The sequence below is a fragment of the Zerene cesonia genome, chromosome Z (assembly GCF_012273895.1).
Source record: "Zerene cesonia ecotype Mississippi chromosome Z, Zerene_cesonia_1.1, whole genome shotgun sequence".
In the NCBI taxonomy this organism is placed as follows: Eukaryota; Metazoa; Arthropoda; class Insecta; order Lepidoptera; family Pieridae; genus Zerene; species Zerene cesonia.
Genome location: NC_052122.1, coordinates 7,290,484 through 7,302,268, shown reverse-complemented (window position 1 = coordinate 7,302,268; position 11,785 = coordinate 7,290,484). Strand labels below are relative to the sequence as shown.

At 31.5% G+C, this 11,785-nt stretch overlaps 1 protein-coding gene across 1 annotated transcript in view; it reads right to left on the bottom strand.

Moving 5' to 3' along the window:
* The window catches only part of LOC119835575 (dynein heavy chain 5, axonemal), a 45,625-nt gene that overhangs the window by 27,486 nt on the left and 6,354 nt on the right, over nucleotides 1–11,785 (bottom strand). The window contains exons 11-17 of the mRNA XM_038360483.1: nucleotides 7,823–8,004; nucleotides 7,096–7,299; nucleotides 6,556–6,829; nucleotides 6,202–6,256; nucleotides 5,978–6,117; nucleotides 5,234–5,379; nucleotides 4,571–4,703 (exon numbers count right to left, since the gene is read on the bottom strand). Coding sequence (XP_038216411.1) covers nucleotides 4,571–4,703; nucleotides 5,234–5,379; nucleotides 5,978–6,117; nucleotides 6,202–6,256; nucleotides 6,556–6,829; nucleotides 7,096–7,299; nucleotides 7,823–8,004 — 1,134 coding nt within the window. The remainder of the gene's footprint in view (nucleotides 1–4,570; nucleotides 4,704–5,233; nucleotides 5,380–5,977; nucleotides 6,118–6,201; nucleotides 6,257–6,555; nucleotides 6,830–7,095; nucleotides 7,300–7,822; nucleotides 8,005–11,785) is intronic.

Here is an 11,785-nt window from a genome sequence, read left to right as displayed (position 1 = left end):
GTAAAAGTAATAAATGTTATTTGCAGTTAACAATTTTCTTTTTTCTTTATTATAATATTTATGGCAAGACTAGGTATAATGTAATTAATACCTTCTTTATAACCTGTGAATCACAATAAATCATTTTGAATTTGAGTTATTTACCGTAAGAAAATTCATACAATATTCCAATCTTTACATCCTGCAGACATTGCTACGCAGATGCGTGCCACCTGCTGCATAACCTGTCTGTATATCAAATTTCATGAGAAACTACTGATCGAGTTTCAGTGTGATTGACGTACATACATACAAACAAACAAACTTTCACATTTATAATATTATTAGTGTGATAAATAATACTAATAGATAGATACTAGATCATCGGTTCTTAACCGGTGGTCCGCGGCCCACTGGTGGGCCTCGGAGGCATTCCAAGTGGGCCGCGAAGCCATCTCTGACGATGACCCCCTAAGTTTTTATTTCTATATCTATGGTCCTCGTAAACCGCGCGGCGCGAAACGCGATCATCGGTGCACGAGAGCGGGGATGGCGGATGGTCGATATTTTAGTATAGTTTAGAATTAGATAGCTATTAGGTAAACCACCTAGGTGGGCCGCGGCAAACCAAACATTTGGTGAAATGGGCCGTCATGACAAAAAGGTTAAGAACCACTGTACTAGATACATAAACATTTTGTAATAATATGTATTATAACAATATTTTGTAATGTTTATAAATATGAAAATTCTTTGTTTTGCTTATTACTGTAATTAAAACTAATTTCATCACAAACTTACTTCTAATACTTTTTATTTCAAAATATTGATTGTCAAGTCACTTTTTTTTAAGTTTTTCGAGCGGCCAACTTGCGTGCGGGATTTTATACATTTTACAAGTGTATGAATAAAAAAAAATCCAGTTTATTTATTCATTCTTTGTAAACAATACAATTTGTTGTATAAAAAAAAATAATTTCTAATAAAATTCGGGAATTACTCCATCAGAAAAGTAAGTAAGTAAGTAAAGTAAGTGGTTTTTATTTATTTGGGAAGGTCTGCGTATAGAAAATTATACCCGCACCCGTACTAGGGCATTATGAATTTCAAAAGGTCTAGTTGTTACGGCGCCTGCGCTAAAATAAACGAAAGGGTGATAATGTTCTATTTCAGGAAGGCGGAGCCTTTGAGATTCGTAGTACGCCTACAAAACTTTATTTTCCGAGAACCCAAAGTTTTATAAACAAAATAACTTTACATATCATAAAGATATATTCTTTTTATTTAAGAGTCACCATTTGTTTCTTTTTGTTACTTAAACTCTGTTTATTAATTATTTGCATGCATGGCCACATGTATAAAATAAGTCGAAGTGACACAAATCAAAAAAACCGTTTAACATACGTATTAAACATCACCTTTAACATTATTAATTTTATGTCTCACCTTAATAGAGATAAATAGATAATTTTATTGGAGTAAAATTTATATAATATGTAAATTTTACTCTTTTTATATCAAATAATGAATCATTCATGATCAATTTCCCTCTCCGCGCAAGGAACTTTCCCTGCGGTAAATTTCCTTCCTGCGTGTAATTTCTGCGGGTTATTTCTATGTTCAAATGTTAAATTAACTTCAAAAAATTTAAATAATGGTGATTGTACAAGTTCATTAATTTTAAATTTGTAATTAATAATTATTGATTGATTATGAAGGATTTAATTACATAATCGCATAATTTTGTAAGTGCGGCAATTTTTTGTTTGGTTGGTACAAAAGTGATTTTGGAACGTCTGCGGATAGAAAATTATACCCGCACCTATACCAGGTTACTATGAACTTCAAGAGGTCTAGTTATTACTGCGCTTGCGCCAAAATGAACGAGAGGATGCTATATATTACTGTTTCAGGTAGCTTTCGATCTTTGCAGACTATCTAGACAACAACATATTGTGTGATATTGTCGTCGAGGCGGACCTAAGCCGAGCTAACGCTCTGAAAGTTATTTGCAGAAACGGAAGTTTTTTACTTCAGCCATATAGGGTGAGGTCTTGCCTAAAAAATAAATCAATAAAATCAAAATCGGTCTTTAGATACAGATATTGTAACGCAGATATAGGAAATATTCAGTTTATCACAGAAGCACTAAGATCGAAAACGGGCTACAAACATTTTCATAACTAAGTTACCAATGTAATTACGATTCAAAAATGTTTGTATAAAGAAGTCTTTGAATAAATACTTGAATTTAAGTTGCAGCAATCAATAACCAATTCTAACCTTATATAGTGATAGAATTATTATAAAACAGATCATTAAAATAAAACTAATAGCATAGGACAGGTATAAAATTAGCATTCTTTATCTGTTTTACTTAATTCAAGCCTATGGTAGATGGATATATCTACCATTTGACTTAGGTCCGCTTTATACCCCTTTCAAGAAGATGGAAAATAAACTAAGTAGAATCTAGTATTAACGCCTTTTTAAAAGAAACGAGCAATTTTGATTTATTGCGTACTAGAATAATAATATTTTTTTAATCTTAACAGTTATTAAAGAGCTTCGATGCACATAAATCCTCAGTAAACAATTGCTCCCTTCACTACTACCACCAGGAATCACTTTTTATTTTTTATTTATTTTATTCATAAAGGTACCTTACAGCTATTAATAAGATAATTATTCTAATTACAAATGAGATACGCCAATTATAAGGCACACCAATAACAGAATAATTGTGTATAAAAACTATGCAAAAACTACAACTTCCCTTACGTAAAATTACTTATTTACAAACAATATAACTAATACAATTACTTATTTAGAAACAATATAACTAATAAAATAACATTAAAGTTGAGTAAAGAACAGGTATCAAACAAAAACAATCGAAGCCTATTAATGTGACTGTGTGAGTGTGAGTAGATGAGTAGTGTGTGTGAATGCGTGTGTTAGTTTTTCAGATTATTTACAATTTGAAATTTCGCACTTTTAAATCTAGGACGTGATAAGCTTTGCAAGCCACTTTGTAGATGTTGAGGGTACTAAGAAAAGATTCTTTTGTCGTGTGCGTTGACTTGGAACCCGAAAATGTAAATGATTCAGAATAGAAATACAGTCAAATTTATTATTTAAAATATCAAACAAGAACATTGCGTCGATTAAATCTCTTCTGTCCGATAGTGTGTTAATGTTATAATGTAGACAAGCATGCTCATAGCTTACAGGGAAATATTTAGTATTAAAATTTAATTTCTTTATGAATACTTTTTGTATCTTCTCTAGCCTATCGATATATCGTTTGTATATTGGTCGCCATATTACACACGCGAACTCAAAGATGCTCCGAACATATGCGAAGTACAAAATTTTTAAGCATCGTACGTCTTCAAAAGGTTCAGCTGTGCGCAAAACAAATCCTAAATTGGTAAAATCCCACGTAATCAATGTGATCGTTGTACGTGAGTTTCTATGAAAACATAAATTTTGAGTTATAAAAACAAAAATTCATTAAAATGACAAAAATCCCTTCATATCAATAAAATAAAGACTATTTGAACATTTTTAAACTCAGATATACATTTCACGTATTAGTATTTAATAATATGTACAGAAACGAATAATATGTTCCGCTTTTAGTCAATTGGGGTTTTTTGTGTAAAAAGTTTAATTAAAATACGATAGATCTGCGTTTGTCTCAATAAAACTCGAAAATGGTAAAACTGTTTTCTTGTGATTAATTTTACTTCGAGTATTTTACATTTAGAAATTAAAAACTTTTTAATGGATTTTAAACGCGATTTATCCATCAGATTATTATTAACCCGACGTTTCGAACACTTTACAGCGTCGGGTCATCCGTCAACATTACATATCAGTAAGTAATAATGAATAAATAAGTCTTTTATATAAAATCAATTGTTTTTCGTCTCGCTAATACTCGAGAACCTCATACATACATAGGTTATTTATTAATTTTGATGTGAAATAAATAAATAAATAAATAATACCACCGTCTGCGGATAGAAAATAATACCCGCACCTGTACCAGGATATTATGAATTGCAAAAGGTGCTGATACAGTGCGACGCTTGCGCTAAAATAAACGAGAGGGTGCTAAAGTTCTCTTTCAAGTAGGCGGAGCTTTTGATCTAATACAGACAGATACATTCGATAGAAATATATAGTGGACTCTTGCATGCACTACAGCCTTTATGCCGCCTTTATGTCAATTTGAATAGTATTTGAAAACTGGTATAACTTTAGAAATCGCTTGATTTTATTTAAATTACTATTAAATAAATCGGAACTTATTTTAATGGCAGTTTTACATTGAAAATCTCTCTTGCGCACATATGAAATTGATGATTTTTCAAGGTAACTTTAGAAGTATGCCGCACAACATGCCTATAAAGTACGGCTTGTTAGCTACTGAGTTATTAGGACACTATGATCATGTAGAAGATGGAAAATCAATGGCGGGTATCGGAAGTAACGACTTATGTTATGTTTATATTTAGATTTTAGTGTGACGATTATGAGATAATTCTGAACTAGAAGGTGATAATATAGGTAGTGAACTTACCAGCGGTTTCAATGTCTTGTGAAAATTGTTTGATGATGAGGTCTAAAGCCCGTCTTGTGACCTTGATGAGAACATCGACAACTTTGCGGCTGTAGTAACGACGCATTTCTATCACCGCGTTCTTGACCATTTCCTGAATTGAAATGTAACATTATAAAGGCCTTAGCGTACTTTTGCCTCATTGTAACTTTTCCATGGACCATAAGATAATAACAAAAAAGATGAATAGTTGTTAGATAATTTATTTATTAAGAAACATCGGTGGTTTATTTTTAAAGTTTACATCATGCGCTCTGTGGAGTTTAAATAAACAGTTTGATAAAATTTTCGGTCGAATATATAATTGTCATTGTCATTTAATAATAAATAAAAAAATAAAGATATAAAATTATTTACCATTAAAGCGTAGGGTATCAGAATGATTGAAAAAAAAAAAGCAGTAGCAGTCGTGGGACTGCCGATAGAAGTGAAAACGGAACTATTAAGTTGAGAGTAATTAAAACTATAAAAAAACTATATGAGATTTTTTATAGCTATGGATTACTATTATCATTAGCATGTCGGTGACGCGAACCGAGGATATTACCCTCTACCAAAACGCTCAACGCGCCTAAAGAAGTTTTCACTTCAATAATAGAGCAGTTCAGTTTTTTCTTTGAATACCTGCATGCTCTTAGAAAGACCTCCGGCAGGTATGGACAGCAGGCGGTGCGGGCTCTCGAAGCATTCCCACACCGCCGACCAGTCCTGCTGCCCGCTGCTCGTTGATTCTAATGTGGATGCCGTTCCACTTCCTGTATGATGCTCGTCTAGGTGGTTTCCAGAACATTCCAGAATATTAACAGGATAAAAAAGGTAACAATCAGAAATAAAAATATCATAACGTAAAAGGAGTTCAGAAATTGAATTAAAAAAAATTATATCAATAAGGATACCATCAGTCAGTTTTATTACTTGGTGATTTTTGAAAAATACAATTGCAGGAATTATAAAACAAAATATACACTTATAATAAAAAACAATGAAGTAAATTAAAAAAAAAATAAACAAAACATTTATTTCTAGGTATGTAATGCGTGTTAATAATCTTCATTCAATAACGTTAAAATAAAAATTAAAACAAGAAAAGCAGTGGTGGCTCAGTGGTGAGAACCTCGCACTTCAAAATCGATTAGTCGGGGTTTGAGACGGGAAATAAATTGATTTTTCAATTTATCTGCGCATGTAAATAACATCACCACTGCTTAAAACGGTGAAGGATAACATCGTGAGGAAAACAGCATGTCCGAGAATCAAATAATAATGTCTTTCTAGGTTTTTGTTCCAGTATTTATAGCCAGTCTAAGCCACAGTCAAATTTGTGTAAGCTATGAATATAAGTTGTCAAATTGTTTATTTAATAAATACCTTCAGCAATAAGGAATTCGAAGTCAGGGTTAATTTCAGCTGGTTTAATTTGATGTGCAGCTTTTTTAACAAGATCCAGTACCTCTTCTACAGCTTCTTCTACCATCAGACTTTTACGGTTTAATTCCACACATGCATTCCTTATTATAAACATTAAAATTGAAAGTCAGTATCATTAATCAGTACCTAAATATACATTACAATACTGCACAATATCCACTAACCGACAGTTGGTTTCGACGTATTCGATAAAATCTTCAACAGCCCAAGGCGTTTCTTCTATAAAAAAGATAAGATAATTAGTTTTGAGATTTATTATTCATCGTAATTCGTAAAGTTTTAGAATCTATTTTGGAAAATTTATAATATTATTTTTTATTCGTTTGCGTGACAAAGTTTATATTTCTCGAATCCAATACTACGTGAGTATGTATGAAGGTAAGTAAGAAATGCTAAAATAGCTAATAATTTTTTTTACGCCAATAGATTAAAGTTTAAGAGGTGTCATTGAATTAAAAACTTTGTTTCACAGCAATTACTACGTATTTAATGTAAAACATTATATATAAATTAATTACCAGGTAAATTAATTAGCGTGACCTCTTGCATCCCGGACAGGACATATATGATTCTATTCGAATATATATCATGCACCCTGGTTACCAGGACATCAAAGCTGTTGATAGCTACGTTGGCTTTGTCAATGAAATCTTTCCAGTCCTCGCTCGTCCATGTGACAGACTTCAGGCCAGGTAGCAGGAGAGATGACAAACGAACCACTTGCGGTAAGAGGAGTGGACGCACCTCGAGTTTCACTTGTCGGACACTGCGTAAATAGTCTTCTAACAGGAACTATGGGTAGACGGGTAGATTTTAAAAACTAAATCACATATCGTACGTAGACCTAATAAACGTCATAGAAGCGTCTGTAAAGTTTGGGGTGTCTATAACGAACCTCAACAATTTGGTGAAATTGGACCAATTTCTTGTTCTTATGGTAAATCATAAAAAGGTTACATTATTTGATATTAATTATTACAAGGGACATAATTAATTTGAATTGTTATTGAGCCTTCTCATAATATTAAAAGTATGTATGAAATACATGGATACATTACCTGTAGAGAATCATTGACGAGTGTGAAATAATTTTTCTTAGCGTACAAGGAATGGCACACAATCGGCAAGTCGACGCCCATCTTGACCAGACAGTCGGATTCACGGATTAACAGTTTAATAGTGTGATCTAGGTTCACACTTATTTGACCTGAGTCGTCGATTTTTAGCAAAGTATTGTTCAAGCTATCGTCCACGTCCCATATCTGAGAGAATATTTTAATAAATTTTAAATAAGTTTATTTAATTTACAACTTACGTGTGAAAAACAAATAATAATAACAGCTTTTCCCAGAATATATTATACATTTTACTTGTAATCATTTATAATTATTTACTGCACAACTCTGAAGAAGATTAATGCAGAAAATTGATTCTACTATATATGATCGTTCTAATTATACAGGTAATTTTTATAAATCAAAAAAAGAAATTCCCTTTCAAGTAACTAATAGGTAGGTTCATGTAAAATTAATGTCAATTTAAGTATTTACTAGCTGTGACCCGCGGTTGAAACCGCGTAAGTCCGTATCCCGTAGGATTATCGGTATAAAAAGTGCCTATGTGTTATTTCAGTTGTCCAGCTATCTACGAAGCAAAATAGTATTATTATTCACCAATAGATGTCAGGAAAAAAAAACACGAATAAAACACGAATATGACATTTTCTAAAAAAAATTCCTAGCTAGATCGAACGAATAAAAACTGGCAGAAAATAAAATATCTTACATTCTGATTCATCCATACCGCACTCATGGTGCCCTCGTAATTGTGTATAAGAGTTTTCGTAGCCTGGTACTTCCGCAGCATGTCAGCGGCGGCCGGCAGCGCGCGGAGCACCGGGTGCGCGCAGACACTCTCCACGGTCTCCGTCATGTTGAACATCAGGCAGCGCGCCCATTTTATACGACCTTGGAATGTGTTTAAAGGTAGCCTTTTATTTATAGTTTGTAATTGTTGTTTAGCCACAAAGTTGAATCGAGTTTAGCGACAATGTTAAAATGAACTCGCTCGAAGAGAGCCAACAACTAACATATAGGAATGAAAAACACCATTTCTGTATCGTTTTTTACGAAAATTGGGCGGTTTGTTAAATAATCATTATTATGAATTATGTTCATCACAATCAGTTATCATTGAATATATTATGTATACCTAACTGATATTAGCAGTTGACTACGTTATGCTACGAGTGCGCTACGACACTCTTAAATAGCAAATATTTCTCGTAAAAATATTCTGGTTGTATTTCCCTTGTAAACTAGAAATTAATATTGTTTACAGTTTTACGGTCGTGATTACTGTAAGTAAAATAATGAAATGTCCCTTACGAAAAACGAGATTTAATTAAAAATCTTTCGAACAAATTCATTCTAGTTTGAAATTTTAGCAACTCCCTAAAAGTACGTTTTATTTACATTTTTTAATTAATCAATTAAATAATAACTATAAAATGCTCTAAAGGTCAAGGAAGGTTAGTTATGTCGATAAAGCTATATTTCCTACACGTGTAAGTACTAGACGCACAGAAACACGAGAAGGTATTCAGTTCGTGATAAACAAAACATAGCCACTTTAATTCTGTGACATAGCTTGGAGACAGACACATATTACATTATTTTGCTTTTAATAATATTTCATAATCGTGACCGCAAATAATAATAATATTATTTAAAATTAAAACTTCTGTTCCGAAAGAGTAACGTAATTACGTAATGAAGTTACGACGTAATACAGATATTTCAGAGTAGTCTATAGATTGATGGTCCAGATGAATAAATAATATAATCAATCGTAGAAAGAGGCTATTAGTTTTTTATTATTTATGTATAATAATAATACTGATTAATTAACACTCAGCCGGAGTTTATAACAACGACGCCGACGTAATAATATATTATATATATACTACTCTGACATAAAAATACTAATTAACTCCACACAAATAATTGTAAATGCGAAAGTGTGCTTGTTTGGTTTGTTTCAAATCAATATGATACCAAACTGTCTGTCTCTCTCTGTGTTCACCTAATGTCCCACATTTTCCTGCACGCACAATCATAAGTCATACTGTCTTTGTAAATTTGTTCATATTGTGGGTACAAATTATCACGGTGAAGCATCTCATTCCCACACTAATTTCCTTCGACTACTACCAACCTTACTATACTTCCCTTCACAAAATAATGCATAATTTAAATTAAACTCAAATAAACATAGATGCATCGTATTCGTTTTTTTATTTATTTATTTATTTTATATTTGAGAATATGGTAGACCTACATACAGGATATTGTAATGAAATAAATTTCAAAATCTCTGCATCCGTCACATTTAATAAATAGTAAGTAATTAATTATATTCAAGTTTCGAATTTATTTAAACGGAAAAGCCACATATAAATAAATAAATAACAAATAACAAAAATATTTAAAATTCAAGGAATTAGTTTTAAACGATGGTTTGTTGTTTGTTTATTAGTTTTTTATTATTATTGATTGCGGGTGTTTTCAACCGTCAATAGCCGCACCTGTACCAGGTTTACAGGAATCATAGAAGATATAAATGTTTCAAACGACGTAGCTGTAGTGGGCAGTTCACGCGTAATGTGCTCAAGTTAAATAAATAGATTTATTTATTGATTTCTTAATCCAGTTTAATTTATTTTCAAAACTAATGAAATGTTTTCTTTACAAACATTTTAATACAACAAAAGTCAAAAAGTTTTTACAGTAAAACAAAAAGTATTAACTACAAGTACTCTTCCTTCAGGTGGCATTTCAAAAAACCATTCTGTACATATTACATTATCATTTATTTATCTTACTGGTATTAAAGATCATTCACTGTTAATTCAATAAATGATTCATTTTTTATTTAATTATTGAATATCTTATTTAAATAAAGATTAATTAATCATTTTTCTCCATAAAAAAAAAATTATTACGCGATCTTGGTTGGATATAACTGCCAAATGTTCACCTGTATAAATAAATTATATTATTTTACACATAAAAGAAGAAAAATGTTAATTTAATACAGGAAAAATAAATCATAATTAATACAAATGTCGCACAAATAAATGGAAATAATGACTGAGACTGGATGGACTTTTTAATGGACTAGCAGCAGCAAGCAGCTAGCTTGGCTGGCGGTGGGCGGCGGGCGGCGGGCGGCGGTTGCGGATATTTTCTACCGTCAATTGCCGCACCAGTACTAGGTATTCAGAATTCATTGAAGGTATAATTTCTCATATTATGACAGCCATATATTTTATTTATACGTGCAATAAAAAAATTTCCAGCACTACTCAAACGTTACATGCGTTTCATTTTGTAGAATAGTTGATGTTATATTAAAATTATGTATTAGTATTTCTATAGATTATGTGTTATTCTAGTACATAAGCTATATCAATTACTACCAAGTATTATCAAATTCCGTTCTGTGATTTTCACGTAAAAGAATAACAAATATGCAACCACGATCTTACAAGTTTTCACGTTAATATTATTAGAGGAATTTGATACTTATTTATAATAAACAACAAGAATATTTATTATATTTATTTCTTAAATAATACCCAAGTAATAGGTATTAAGGATAATAGCAAGTTTTTTTGTATGTTCACTTCTTAAATATTAATTGCGAGATTATGTGCTGGATATTGCATTACTCGTATTCTCAGCTTCATTTAAATTTAAATTTAAATTATCTATATTTGCTAAATCCAGTTAAATTTTACTAAGGACATTAAAAAACTTAAAAGAAATATGTATGACGTAAATTTGTTAACGATTAAATCTTATTAATTACTAGCTATCCTCCCTCGGCTATGCCCGCGTAGTCGCAGGAAACTTAGACTCGGGGTTTTTCTAGCATGTTCCCGTTCCCGTTGGATTTCCGGGATAAAAACTACCCTATGTCCGTCTCCTGGGTTCAAGCTACCTCTGCACAAATTTTCAGCCAAATTGGTTAATCCGTTCTTCACTGATAAATAGTGTAATAATTAACGCCACTTTCTTTTATATATAGATTAAGTATTATTTGTTCAATTTCTGGTTTGCCCGGGCTTCAACTGTGGCACCGTTTTCTCTGACCTTGCGAACTTTGCTTATGCCTTAACTTATATCATATCGTAATGTTGCCTGTGCCTTACTTAACAAAAACATTTAAAATAAATGACGAATTGCTCCAATCTGTCCTTCTGTTTTACACATTCGGCGATTCATTTTTATCTTTATTCTAAATCTCCGTTTCTACAAATTTAGTAAAATAACGATGTTTATACCCATATTTGCAATATTTTTAGGTAAACTGATTTTATCACCACAATTTTGAACTGGTTTTGTTCTTATATTAATAATAAAATTTAAAAGTAACAAAATCGTAAATAATTAAATAAGTAAATAAATAATTACGGTGTCGCCGTTACTCGGCAGTTGCGGATATTTTCTTTCTCCCGTCAACAGCCGCATCTATACCAGACTCGCAGAAGTCTTTGAAGGTATATTAAATATTTTTAAATGTTATATTAAACAAGTGCATTTCAAAGTGTTATATAATAAAGCTTAGTTTGAAAAACACTTTTTAATAATATCATTGATACATTTTTCTATATATATATACTTAGTCTGGCCATAAATACTGTTACACTTAATTATAAAAAAATATTACATTTGAATTTCGAAT